The sequence below is a fragment of the Rhinoraja longicauda genome, chromosome 14 (genome assembly GCF_053455715.1).
Source record: "Rhinoraja longicauda isolate Sanriku21f chromosome 14, sRhiLon1.1, whole genome shotgun sequence".
In the NCBI taxonomy this organism is placed as follows: domain Eukaryota; kingdom Metazoa; phylum Chordata; class Chondrichthyes; order Rajiformes; family Arhynchobatidae; genus Rhinoraja; species Rhinoraja longicauda.
The window spans coordinates 21,215,871-21,229,922 of record NC_135966.1 but is presented as its reverse complement, the minus strand read 5'-3'; the positions used below and the strand labels follow the sequence as shown (position 1 = coordinate 21,229,922).

At 48.8% G+C, this 14,052-nt stretch overlaps 1 protein-coding gene across 4 annotated transcripts in view; it reads right to left on the bottom strand.

The window, feature by feature from the left end:
* The window catches only part of fbxo38 (F-box protein 38), a 58,747-nt gene extending 46,744 nt beyond the window's left edge, over positions 1-12,003 (bottom strand). For 3 of the 4 annotated variants that reach the window (XM_078411556.1, XM_078411557.1, XM_078411555.1), the window contains exons 1-2: positions 11,808-12,003; positions 4,126-4,295 (exon numbers count right to left, since the gene is read on the bottom strand). In XM_078411556.1, the coding sequence (XP_078267682.1) occupies positions 4,126-4,253 (128 nt within the window). In that variant the 5' untranslated portion in view covers positions 4,254-4,295; positions 11,808-12,003. Of the gene's footprint in view, positions 1-4,125; positions 4,296-11,807 lie in introns of those variants that run through there. The other variant, XM_078411558.1, reaches the window with a different exon arrangement.
* Positions 12,004-14,052: the final 2,049 nt, after the last annotated feature.

Genomic DNA, 14,052 nt, shown 5'->3' with positions numbered 1-14,052 from the left:
GCAGCCCATTGGGAGTGGCCGTGTGTTGGAGTGTATGGCGGAGTCCCTGTTGGGAGTGGCTGTGAGTTGAGGTGCAAGTGCTACACATGACAGTCAGAGTTGAGGCTTTGACTCGAGAGCCTGACTGCTGTGTGTGAGGATAGTGTTGAGGCTTTGATTCCAGAGGCTAAGTGCTGTGTGTAAGGGCAAGTCTTGAGGCCTTGATTCGAGAGACTTTAGCAAGGAGGACACTGCCCTAACTCTGGGAGTACAGGTGCATGGTTCACTGAAAGTGGTGAGTCAGGTGGACAGTGTAAAGGTGGTGTTTGGCACATTCACCTTCATTGGGAAAGGTACCGAGTACAAAAGTTTGGCACATCATGGTTCAGCTGTACAAGTCGCTGGTGAAACCACACAGAGTACTGTGTGTAGTACTGGTCACCCAGCTGTAGGTGTGATGCCAATAAGTTGGGAAGGGTTCACCACGATTCTGTCTGCGCTTGCAGGCTTGAGATATCGGGGGAGGTTGGATAAGCTGGGACCTTTTTCTGTGCACCATAGGAGGCTGAGGGGAGCCCACACAGAGCAGTACTAGATGATGAGGGGCAGGATAACATAATTGCAAAGACTTTTTCTCTGCGTAGAGAATTCTAAAATTAGAGGGCATAGATTTAAAAGTGAGAGGGTAGAGCTTTAAGAGGGACCTTAGAGGCAACTTTATTACTCAGAGGGCAGTCCACATCTTAAATGAGCTGCCAGAGGAAGCTATACAAAATGGATATAATTACGATTTTAAAAGACATTTGGAATTATTTAGAAGGGTATGGACCAAATGCAGCCAAATGGGAGTAACCCAGGACTCCAACTTGGTCAGTGTGGACAAGGTGAGCCAAAGGATCTGTTTCCATGCTTTATAGCTCTGAATCGGAAAGAGAATAAAAGATTGGAGTAATGTGAAAGTTCAGGGCTGGGGTAGAAATCGACCCAAAGATGTTTGACTTTGCGACTGAGAATTGGGAATAAAGCAGAGACAACAGAGTGATTTAATCTTAGAGCAGTGAAGCCATTGAGATCGTTATTTGTGCCAAAGATACAGGAGATAAGGGTTTACAATTCTGACTTGCAATGGAGAGAAAAAAAACAGGCATTTATCTTATTTTGGGTTTGGAAAAATCAGTTCAGGTGAAACACCAGAGCTCAAGAGCACTTTGAAACTATACCCATCAGATGTGGCTGCACCACAAGCATGCCTACCCCTTTGCCCATCTACATTAATCCATTTGCCTGCATTGAGACAGTATCCTTCTGTGTCTTATCTATTTAAGTGCATATCAAAATATCTCTTAACATGTTTGTAATGGATTCCACAAGCTCCTCTGTCAGTAAGTTCTAGATAGTAACCATTCACTGTACAAAAAAATGTTTCCCCTCAAATCTTTTTAAATGTTTCCTCTCACTTTGAAGCTATTTCCTCTCATTTTTGATACCCTTATCATGGGGGTAAGAAAAAGTCTGACTATCAATCCCAGGGGCCTCCACACTTTTCAACAAGAGGGCCACATTATATATTTGGCACATTTTTGCGGGCCGTAGGTAAAAAATAAAGAAATGTTAGTTTTATAAATGTAATGAGCTCAAAAAAGAACTTAAGTAAAACAAATGGAAGAAATTCAAGCCATCTGGAGTACATGGCAGCTTCCGGCATACACTAGCAACACATGCAACAGGTACGTTCTTACCTTGAAAAAAAACCCGCCAAAAATTGTCAATTTTTGTGCTGTAAAAATGGGAAAGAAGCTGGAGGATCCAGCGGAGGAAGAGGAACTGGGAGAAGGGCTGCAAAGCCCGCGGACGCAAGAAGCAGCTGGGAAGACGTCTGGCCAGTCGGCGAGAGAAGGGGAAACGCAGCCAGGAAAGGAGGCAGGAGAGCAAGGCCGAGAAGCAGATGGCCGCCGAAGACGGGGGGGAGAAGAAGAGGAGGAGGAGGAGGAGGAAAGGACGGGGTTGAGCGAGCTAGGAGAGGAGCAGCGGGAACAACCCGAGCCGAGGGGCCTGGAGGTCTGCAGGGGCAGAAGGAACGAGCGCTGGAGGTCGGCAACCCGCCTGAGGGTGAAGGGCCCAGGCCGTGCTCGATGGCCTTGAAGGAGGAGGCGGTGGAAGAGGAGGAGGAACGGAGTGTCGAGCCCAAACAGGAGGAGGAAGAGGAGCTGGTGAGAGGCCGATCGGCAGCGGAGGCCGAGCAGCAGCGAGAGCTGGGCTGGATGCTGGGAGCCGAGGCGGACCAGGCCACGGGTCTGCTTGGCGGTCCTAGCCTCAAGGTGTTGAGCGTGGGCCAAGTGGAAACGGAGCCCGGCTGATGGAGAGGGCGAGCAGGGAGATGGACTGGAGGGCCAAAGAGCCGCAGGAAGCGAGGTGCGGAGCAGGGGCGCCGAGCCGGGAGGAGCGAGGAGTGCAGGAACGGGGAGAGGTGTCGGGACACTCGGAGCGCCGGGAGGGAGCCGGAGACGCGCTGATGTGAGAAGACGGGGGAGCTGCAGCACGGAACGTGTTAAAATCTCTTGACAGGCCGGATAAAATCTCTTGGCGGGCCGGATGTGGCCCGCGGGCCACAGTTTGGAGACCCCTGATCTACCCCATCTATGCCTCTTATAAGTTGTATATACCTCCATCATGACCCCCCCCCCCCGTTAGCCTCCTACACTCCAGAGAAAGCAAGGCCTGCCAATCTCACCCCATAACTGAAGTCCTCCAATCCAATCAATATCAAGGCAAGTCTCCTCTGCACGTGCAACGAGGTCTTTCCCATAATGTGGCGATCAGAACAGTAGGCACTCTAGACACAGTCTGACTAGAATTTTGTAAAGTTGCAACATAAGTTTTCAATTTTATGCTCCAAGCCAGAAAGGCAAACATGCCATATGCTTTCTTCACTGCCTGTCTACCTGCATTGCCACTTTCGTGGAACAATGTACTTGAATCCATGGTGTCTCTGTTTATCAGCACTCTTTGGCACTCTGCCATCAATGGTACATGTCCCACATCTATTTGACTTCCCAAAATCCATCATGTTGCAATTCCACCTGCCAATGCTCCACCTAACTTATTTATATCTTGCTGTAGCCTTAGAAAATCTGTATTGCTATCCACAACACTTGTTCCTCCTACATTTATATTCAAGTCATTAATATGTCAAAAAACAACAAAAAAAGTTCCAGCACCAATTGCTGTGGTATATCGCTTGTCTCAAACTTCCAAACAAAAAAGTACACTTCTATCACCCCTTTGCTTCCTATCACCAAGCCAATTTTGCATCCAATTTTCTATCTTCTCTTGGACCTTAACCTTCTGGAACAGCCTACCTTGTGGGACCTTGTCAAAAGCTTTAATTAAACCAAAATAAACTATTGTCTACCACCACATCTTCGTCAATTGCTTTTGTTACTTCCTCAAAAAACTCAAATTTGCAAAACAGGGTATCTCCCTACTCAAAGCTGACTATCCTTGATCATGCATTGTTCTTCCAAATATACATAAATCCTGTCAGTGCAATTACAGAGGAGAGCACATGCGATGAACTAAGATGGAGGCTAAAGTAAAGAAGAGAAATTGTGTTGTGGAAGTTTAAGGAAATAAAATAAAATGTCATGGTGCTTGCATGGATAGTAAACAGGATGCTCTAGGAAAATGAAAGTTCCAGGATAGTTTTTTGGGATTCAGGAGAGGGGAAATGAGTGTTGAAAACCAACCACGGTTAGATTTGGTGTTAACAGCCACATCATCACTGCAACAGTCTGAGGAAGGCAAGTGGTGGAATGTACAGCCAGACTGAAAAGCTTTTGTTTTTTTTAAGGAGAAGGCGTCATCATCTCCCACAATGGACTCATGAATCGCAGCCTATTGTTTTCAATTGAATGAACATTGTAAACATATGTAGAGGATAATAGTGACAGCCAATCCATTTTGGAATATTCTTGGTCAGCTTTGAATGAGTTGGTATAGAAAGAGGAGATTCGCAAGGTTCCACCTTGGACAATATTTTTGGTGGAGACATTGAAGCAGGAAGCAGTGACAAAATCTTGATAATCACATACACTATCAAATTGTTTCCTCCTGCCATCTTAAATGATAAATCTTATATGTACATACCTGAATATATGACACAGCACTTCATGCGAAAAATGATTCATATAATCCCTCGGCTCATCTTCCTTTGCAGCTTCTCCTCCTTTATTCAAAGTTAAATATGTTTTGATAATTTTTCGTCGGGGTCCCATCTTGAGCCAATATCTCTTGAAGTATGCTCCTTTTTAAAGTCACTGAAAATCCAAAACATATAAAATACTTGAATAAGTACTCAGCAGGCTTTGGGTCAGATGAGTAATTAAAGAAGATGACGTTTTACTTTTTAGAGTCATAGTCATAGAGTCATAGAGTGATACAGTGTGGAAACAGGCCCTTCGGCCCAACTCGCCCACACCGGCTAACAATGTCCCAGCTACCCTAGTCCCACTTGCCTGCGCTTGGTCCATAACCCTCCAAACTTGTCCTATCCATGTACCTGTCCAACTGTTTCTGATGGGATAGTCCCAACCTCAACTAGCTTTTTAGTTTTTTACTTTTAGAGATACAGCACCAACAGGCGCTTTGGTCCACCGAGTCCACACCGACCAGCGATCCCAGGACAGTAACTAATTCAATTTACACTTATACCAAGCCAATTAACATACAAATCTGTATGTCTTTGGAGTGTGGGAGGAAACCGAAGATCTCGGAGAAAACCCACGAGGTCACAGGGAGAACGTACAAACTCCTTACAGACAGCACCCGTGGTCAGGATCGAACCTGGGTCTCCGGCGCTGCAAGCGCTGTAAGGCAGCAACTGTATCACTACGCCACCGTGCCGCCAGACTTAATGATCTGCTATCTCCGATTTCATCCACGCTGCTAGAATTTATAAAATTGCGAAGGCAAATTTGGCTGTGGTAAACTGGGAAAATAAGTTAAAAAGCATGACAATAAACAATGTGTAGGAAAGAACTGCAGATGTTGGTTTAAATCGAAGGAAGACACAAAATACTGGAGTAATAGGCAGCATCTCTGGAGAGAAGGAATGTGACACGTTTCGGGTCGAGGCCCTTCTTCAGACAATAAACAAGCCTGGATAAGTTATAAACAGATTATTACAGTTCAGGAACAGGCCCTTTGGCCCATTATGTCTGTGCCAAACAGGACACCAAATTAAACTAATCCCTTCTACTTGCACATGATCTATATCCCTTCATTGCATGCACATCCAATAACATCTTAAACTGGGAATAGTATTGGTTTATTACTGTCACATGTACCATTACAGTGAAAATCTGTTTGCATGCTTTTCCAATCAAATCATGCTGTACATGACTACAATCAAACCATACACAAGTACAATGGGTAGAGAAAAATACCAGAAGACAGAATATTGCGTTACAACGTTATCTCATCACAGTTATAGAGAAGGTGCAAATAAAAGTGCAAGACTCATAATGAGATAGGTTGGGAGATTGGGACTACACACTGTCTTATGGGAGGAATGTTCAGTAGTCTGATAACACCAGAAAATAACCTGTTCCTGAATCCTGGCACATCCTTTCAAAATCTTAAATGCCAATTGTTTCTGTTTCTACCACCACCCCTGGCAGCACATTCCAAGTACCCCTTGAGCTCCAATGGTCCAATAGTGAGAACAATCCAAGTTTAACTAACCTCCAATTATAATGAATACCCCCTAATCCAAACAGTATTCTTGTAAACCTGTTTTGCACCTTTTCCAAAGCTTCCACGTCCTTCCACACCTTTCGAAGAGATCCCCCTCCCCTCCCCCCACTCACCATCAACAACACCACAGTCACATCTGTGTAGTCATTTAGGTTCTTTGGAACCATCATCTCCAGGGACCTTAAATGGGGGGCACCATCGACTCCACAGTCAAAAAGGCCCAACAGAGGATGTACTTCCTGCGGCAACTGAAGAAACACGATCTGCCACAGGCAATGATGGTCCAATTCTATACTGCTATCATTGAGTCCATCCTAACCTTCTCCATCATGGTCTGGTTTGGCTCAGCCACCGATCACGACATCCGGAGGCTGCAATGGATCGTTCGCACAGCTGAGAAGGTTGTTGGCTGCAACCTTCCCCCCATTGACGAACTGTACACTGTAAGGGCCAGGAAGCGAGTGGGCAAGATCATCTCTGATCCCTCTCACCCTGGCCACAAACTCCTCGAAGCACTTCCCTCTGGAAGATGATTCCGGACTGTCAAAGCAGCCACGGCCAGACATAAAAACAGCTTTTTTCCACGAGTAGTAGTTCTACTCAATAACCAAAGTCTGTAGTCTCTTTTTTGCTCTGGTTTATTTTCACCCACATGTTTAGACCGTAATGTTGTATCCTTATTGTTTTGATGTGGTTATGCTTTATTTTTAAATATTAACTGTATGTATGTGTTGTCATTTGTGAGCGGAGCACCAAGGCACATTCCTTGTATATGCATACTTGGCCTATAAACTTATTCATTCATTCATTCATTCATTCATTCCTGTAATGAGGCAACTAAACTGCACAATACTCCAAATGCAGCCTAACCAAAGTTTTACAAAGCTGTAACATGACCTCCTGACTCTTGTACTCAATGCTCCAACCTATGAAGACAAGCACACCGTACAGCTTATTAAAGGTCCTGCCATTAATCTATACTTTCCCTGACATTTGAGCCCCCCCCCCAAAAGTGCAATACTTCACACTTGCCCAGATTAAACTCCATCTATCATTTCTCTGCTCATATCTGTAACTGATCAGTTGCATCATATGACAATCTGCTTCGCTATCTGAAATCCCACCAATTTTTGCTTGATCTACAAACTCACTATCCAACTCAAAAATATTTTTGTCAAGTCACTTATATATATCACAAACAAAGGCCAAGCAAATGGTGGCGCAGCGATAAAGTTACTGCCTTACAGCACCAGATACCTGAGTTCGATCCTGACTATGGGTGCTTGTTTGTACAGAGTTTGTATGCTCTCCCTGTGACCTGCATGAGTTTTCTCCAAGATCTTCGGTTTCATCCCACACACCAAAGACATACAGGTTTGTAGGTTGATTAGCTTGGTATAAATGTAAATTGTCCCTAGTGTGTGTAGAGTAGTGCTGGTGTGCAGGGATTGCTGGTCGGCATGGACTCGATGGGCCGAAGGGCCTGTTTCCGTACTGTATCTCTAAACTAAACTATGATTCTTGTGTAACAGCGCCGTTCACAGATCTTTAGACAGAAGAACACCCGTCCATCACTACTCTGTGTCTTCTATAGGTAAACCGGACCTAATCCAAAGTACCATGTCACCATGGATCCCATGATTTAATCTTCTAGATCTGCTTACCTTGTCAAATGCCTTACATGTTTAGCTTAGTTTAGAGATACAGTGTGAAAACTGTCCCTTCGGCCCACATCGACCAACATTCACCTGTACACTAGTTCTATCTCACACATTAGCAACAATTTACAGAAGCTAATTAACCTACAAACCTGCACCCCTTTAGAAAGTGGGAGGAAACCAGATCACCCGGAGAAAACCCATGCAGTCACAGGGAGAAAGTACATGCTCAGTACAGACAGCACCCATTGTCAGAATTGAACACAGTTCTCTGGCGTTGTATGGTAGAACTCTACCACTGCATCAATGTTGATAGCATCCACTGTACTGAATTATCTTTATTTCCCTCTTGATATAAATGCTCGCATTGAATTTGCCTTCCTTACTACCGATTCGACTTGCAAATTAACTTTTTGGGAGTCCTGCACCTGCACTCCCAAGTTTTGCACCTCCGATTTCTGGATTCTCTATCCATTTAGAAAATAATTTACGCCTCTATTCTTATTACCAAAACACACGACTCGGCACTTTGTTGTACTGAATTTCATCTGCCACTAGTCTGCCCACTCTCCTAACCTGTCCAAGTTCTTCTGCAGAGTCCTTGCTTCCTCTACACTGCCTGCCCCTCCACCTATCTTAGCATCATTTGCAAGCTTGGCTACAAAACCTTCAATCCCCTTATCCAAATCATTAATATACAACATGAAGAGAAGCAGCCCCAGCACCGACCCTTGCAGTCACTGGCAGCCAACCTGAAAAAGCGCCTTTTATTGCAACTCTTTGCCTTCTGCCATCCAGCCAACCCGCTATCCATGCTAGCATCTTCCCTTCAATACCATGGGCTCTCATCTTCCCTAGCAGCCTGACGTGCGACATCTTATCGAAGGCATTCTGAAAATCTAGGTAAACAACATCTACAGCATCCCCTGTCTGTCCTGGTATTAACTTCCTCAAAGAACTCCAGCAGGTTCGTCAGGCAAGATCTTCCCTTTACAAACCCATGCTGACTTCGGCCTATTTTATCAAGGACTTACAAGTACTGCGTAACCTCATCCTTTATAATTGACTCTAAAATTTTACCAACCACCGAAGTCAGGCTAACCGGCCTATAGTTTCCACCGGTTTTCGCCCCTCCCCTCAGGTATGACTGTCCTAGCACTCATCTCTCCCCTCCCCTCCCTACAGTCCTAAACAAGTCACACCTCGTCAATCTCTAGTGACACAATTCTCAAGTCTTCAATTCTGTTGACTCACATCTGGTGTGTAATAATAATAAGTACTTTATTCGTCCCACAATGGGGAAATTTGCAGTTACAGCAGCAAAGTGGATAGCAAAAATAAATAAGCATTCATTAAAATATTAAAATAGCGGTAATTATCTTTATTTACTGGTCTACTGGGAGCAGTGCTGATTATGCAGTCTGACAGCAGCAGGAAGTAAGGACCTTCGATATCTCTCCTTCACACACTTGGGGTGAAGAAGTCTGTCACTGAAGGAGCTGCTCAGTGCCGTGATAGTGTCCTGCATGGGGTGGGAAGAGTCGTCCAGCAGTGATGATAGCTTTCCTCTCTCCCACCGCCTGCACTGAGTCAACGGGGCATCCCAGGACAGAGCTGGCCTTCTTGATCAGTTTATCCAATCTCTTCCTGTCAGCAGTTGAGATGCTGCTGCTCCAGCAGACCACTCCATAGAAAATGGCTGATGCCATCACAGTGTCGCAGAAGATCCTCAGGAGTGCCCCCTGCACTCCAAAGGAACTGAGTCTCCTCAGCAGGTGTGTGTTCATCTCTGGCCTTTGTTCATCTGCCCATCAATCTCTCCCCTCGCCTTTGTTTACCTACGGCCTATCATGCTTTGTCTTGTCCCTCCACTGTTCTTGCTCTTTCCTCCCATCCCTGCAAAGTCTACAGAAGGGTCCCAACCCAAAACATCATGTTCTCCAGCAATGCTGCCTGAACTGCTGAGTAACTTCACCATTTTATGTTTTTCCTTGGTAAACCCAGCATTTGGAGTTCCTGTTTCTACATAGTTTTATAAGTCAGCTATGGTCCTGAATGCAAAACAAAATCCTAACAGAAAAGGTCATTTGAATTGAGATGTTAACACTATTAGTTCAAGGGTTAAAGGTCTAGCTTTGTGAAAGTGAAAGCCAGAGGCCCGAGGGTTGGTAATTTCACAATTCAACAAATAAGAACAAATAAGGAAAGGTAAACAAAAATATGAGTTATATGGGAAAGGAAAGAAACTGCAAAAGCATCTATACACAATGAAAAATGATTACAGTTAATATAAGGAGAAATCAAAATGAAAAAGACTCCGATAAGATTAAAGAATTATTTTTTGCCTGGAAGAAATACTTCCAGAATTATAGAACTACAGATCTACAGTGAACACCCAAGCCTGCCCTGCCATTCAATATCATAGTGTCTGATCTATGCTGGCCTCAACTCCTCTTCTGTGCCAGTTCTCCATAACCCTCCACTCATTGATCTTTAAAATATTTATCCCTCCATCTTAAATATATCTAATGACATTGCCATTGCCACCATCAGAGGCAGAAATTTTCAGATTCACTGTTCCTCAAAAGAAGAAATGTCTTCACACCTCTGGTTTAAATGACTGCCCCCATATTTGGCTACTATATCCGCTTGCTCGTGATTCTCCCATTAATGAAACCACCTCAATATCTACTGTGTCAATAAATTGTTGGAGAAACTCAGGGGGTTAGGCAACATCTGTAGATGGAAATGGACAGACAATGTTTTGAGTCGAAATCTTTCAAGACTGGAGTAGAAGGGAGACATCTTGCAGAAAGAGGTGAGGGAAATAGGAGGACAAGACCTGGCAAGTGACGGATGGATCCAGGTAAGTAGGGGGCTGATTGGCAGCTGAGTGAGGTGGGGCAGGCAAGGGTTGAGATTGTCACTGGAAATTTTAAATGGAGAAAACAAAGGGGTGCATATGGTGGAATCTGATGATAATAAAGCAGGTGAGGAGTAAAATGTAGAATCTGAGGTAGAGGGCAAAGGCGAGGAGACAAGGCACCTGGAGTGTGCAGAGATGGATGATGAGCTGAAGGGTGGAGGAAGGGCAAGTAACTGGACAATGGAGTGGGTGAGGTAGGGGAGACATGGCCGCACGTCCGGTGGGGAGACAAGATGGTGCTGAATGTCGACAGGCCCCACAGTTTGGTGGAGTGGGGGCAGCATTCAGGCCACTGTCTGGAGGAAGGGACATACCCATTTGTGTGGTGTGGGCGGGGTGGAGCGAGATGGCAGGTCCCTTTGTCAGAGGAGTGGTGGTGGAGAACACAGATCCCTCTGTCTGACAGGGGCGGGTGAATGAGACAGGCTCCTCTGTTTACGGGATAGGGAGAGGACACAGCCTCTCTGTCTGATGGGGGAGGGGAGACAGGCCCCTCTGTCTGATGGGGGGGGGGGGGGGATGAGGGGAGACAGGCCCTTCTGTCTGGGGGGGGGGGGGGGGGGGGGAATGAGGGGAGACAGGGCCCTCTGTCTGACAGGGAGGGGAGATAAGCCCCTCAGCCTGACGGGATGGGGGGGGGGGGGGGGGGGAGAGACAGGCCTCTCTGTCTGGCGGGAGGGGGGGGAGGGGAGACAGCCCTCTGTCTGACAGGGAGGAGAGGGGAGACAGGCCCCTCTGCCTGACAGGGAGGAGAGACAGGCCCCTCTGTCTGACAGGGAGGGGAGACAGCCCTCTGTCTGACAGGGGGGGGGAAGGAGGGGAGACAGGCCCCCTTGTCTGACAGGGGTAGGGGAGACAGCCCTCTGTCTGACGGGAGGGGGGTAGACAGGCCCCCTTGTCTGACGGAGGGAGGGGATATAGGCCTCTGACCCGGGGGGGGTGGGGGTGAGGAGACAGGCCCCCTTGTCTGACAGGAGGGGGGGGGGGTGGGGAGACAGGCCCCCTTGTCTGACGGGGGGAGGGGATACAGCCCTCTGACAGGAGGGGGGGGGGGGAGGGGAGACAGGCCCCCTTGTCTGACGGGAGGGGGGGGGGAGACAGGCCCCGTCTGACGGGGGGAGGGGATACAGCCCTGACAGGAGTGGGTGGGGAGACAGGCCCCCTTGTCTGACGGGGGGTGGGGATACAGGCCTCTATCTGACAGGAGGGGGGACCCCTTGTCTGACGGGGGGTGGGGATACAGGCCTCTGTCTGTGGGGTAGGGGTGACGCGGACGTCAACATAATGGTGGGTGTGAGGTGGTGACGCCGTCTGCAAGGTGGGGGTTTGAGGATTCATGTTTATAACCCCTGCCGGGGTAAGATGCCGTCTCCTCCACCCGGGATCCTGGGCCGCGGAGACGAGGGCCAGCTTCGCCGATCGGCCGCCCCATCTCACCCAGAGGAGCCGCGGCCCGCGGCGCCATTCCCCCTCCCCCGGGGCCTCCTTACCGGTTGGTGCGAGGCGAGCGGGTGGCCTGCACGGCGGCACAGTGGGTGGTGTGAGGGCGGTGTGGTGTCGGCTGGAGGCCGCTGTGCGTTGCGGTGCGGTGCCAGCTGGAGGCCGGGCCCGGCCGCTGCAACATCCGTCACCTTCCCCACCACCAGCCGCCACCGCGCATGCTCGCCAGCCACGGCGGGGCGGGGCGACGCTGCCCAAACAAACCCCGTCACAACTACAGACGCCTTCCCCCACCCGGCCCAGCCCAGCCCAGCAGCCTCTCATGTCAGGTGACCCCTCATGCCAGGTAAGGCCCAGCAGCAGCACCTCATGTCAGGTGAGGCCCAACCCAGCAGCAGCCCCTCATGTCAGGTGAGGCCCAACCCAACAGCAGCCCCTCATGTCAGGTGACCCCTCATGCCAGGTAAGGCCCAGCAGCAGCACCTCATGTCAGGTGAGGCCCAACCCAACAGCAACCCCTCATGTCAGGTGACCCCTCATGCCAGGTAAGGCCCAGCATCAGCCCCTCATGTCAGGTGAGGCCCAACCCAACCCAACAGCAGCCCCTCATGTCAGGTGAGGCCCAACCCAACAGCAGCCCCTCATGTCAGGTGACCCCTCATGCCAGGTGAGGCCCAGCATCAGCCCCTCATGTCAGGTGAGGCCCAACCCAACAGCAGCCCCTCATGTCAGGTGATCCCCTCATGCCAGGTGAGGCCCAACAGCAGCCCCTCATGTCAGGTGATGCCCTCATGCCAGGTGATCCCCTCATGCCAGGGAAGACCCAACAGCAGCCCCTCATGCCAGATGATCCCCTCATGAGAAGTAAGGTCCAGCAGCAGCCCCTCATGCCAGGTGATCCCCTCATGCCAGGTGAGACCCAACAGCAGCCCCTCATGCGAGGTGATCCCCTCATGCCAGGTGAAGCCCAACAGCAGCCCCTCATGCCAGGTGATCCCCTCATGCCAGGTAAGGCCCAACAGCAGCCCCTCATGCGAGGTGATCCCCTCATGCCAGGTAAGGCCCAACAGCAGCCCCTCATGCCAGGTGAAGCCCAACAGCAGCCCCTCATGTCAGGTGATCCCCTCATGCCAGGTGAGGCCCAACAGCAGCCCCTCATGTCAGGTGATCCCCTCATGCCAGGTGGGGCCCAACAGCAGCCCCTCATGTCAGGTGATCCCCTCATGCCAGGTGGGGCCCAACAGCAGCCCCTCATGACAGGTGAAGCCCAAGAGCAGCCCCTCATGCCAGGTGATCCCCTCATGCTAGGTGAGACCCAACAGCAGCCCCTCATGCCAGGTGATCCCCTCATGCCAGGTGGGACCCAACAGCAGCCCCTCATGTCAAGTGAGGCCCAACCCAACAGCAGCCCCTTATGTCAGGTGAGGCCCAACAGCAGCCCCTCATGTCAGGTGATCCCCTCATGCCAGGTGAGGCCCAACAGCAGCCCCTCACATCAGGTGAGGCCCAACAGCAGCCCCTCATGTCAGGTGAGCCCCCTCATGTCGGGTGAGGCCCAATGCCAATTGTAGGAACAGCACCTCATGTTTCGCTTGGGTAGCTCACAACCCAGTGGTATTATCATATTGATTTATCTAACTTCAAGTAACCTATGCATCTCCCTCTCTCCTCCACCCTAGTCATCATACTAGTTTCATTGTCAGAAAGTTTAGTTTAGAGATAAAGCACGGAAACAGGCCCTTCGGCCCACTGAGTCCACTCCGCACCGCCCGGTGATGCCCGCACATTAATGCTATCTACACATTTTGTGTCTGTTTCTTCCTTTTTAATTATACCAAGCTGATTAACCTGCAAACCTGTACGTCTTTGGAGTGTGGGAGGAAACCCACTCAGGGCACAGGAAGAAAGTAAAGCACCCGGAGTCAGAATCGAACCCGAATCTCTGGCGCTGTAAGGCAGCAACTACCACTACACCACCAACTCACCGTGTTGAGTTTCACTGTCTGTATAACTCGTTCTCACCTAGCCCACAGCCAACAATGGACCATTGTGGGGTCCATATTTCCATGATCATTGTTGCATTTTGCATATCTTTCCTTCATTGGTTCTGTGTGCCGTCTATATCTCTCGTTTTCATTTTACCTGACTCTCAGTCTGAAGAAGGGTATCGACCCGAAATGTCACTTATTCCTTTTCTGCAGAGATGTTGCATAACCTGCTGAATTACCCCAGCTTTTTGTGCCCCAGGTAGTGCATCCGTGGCTAACAAGGGAAATCAAGGATAGTATTAAAACA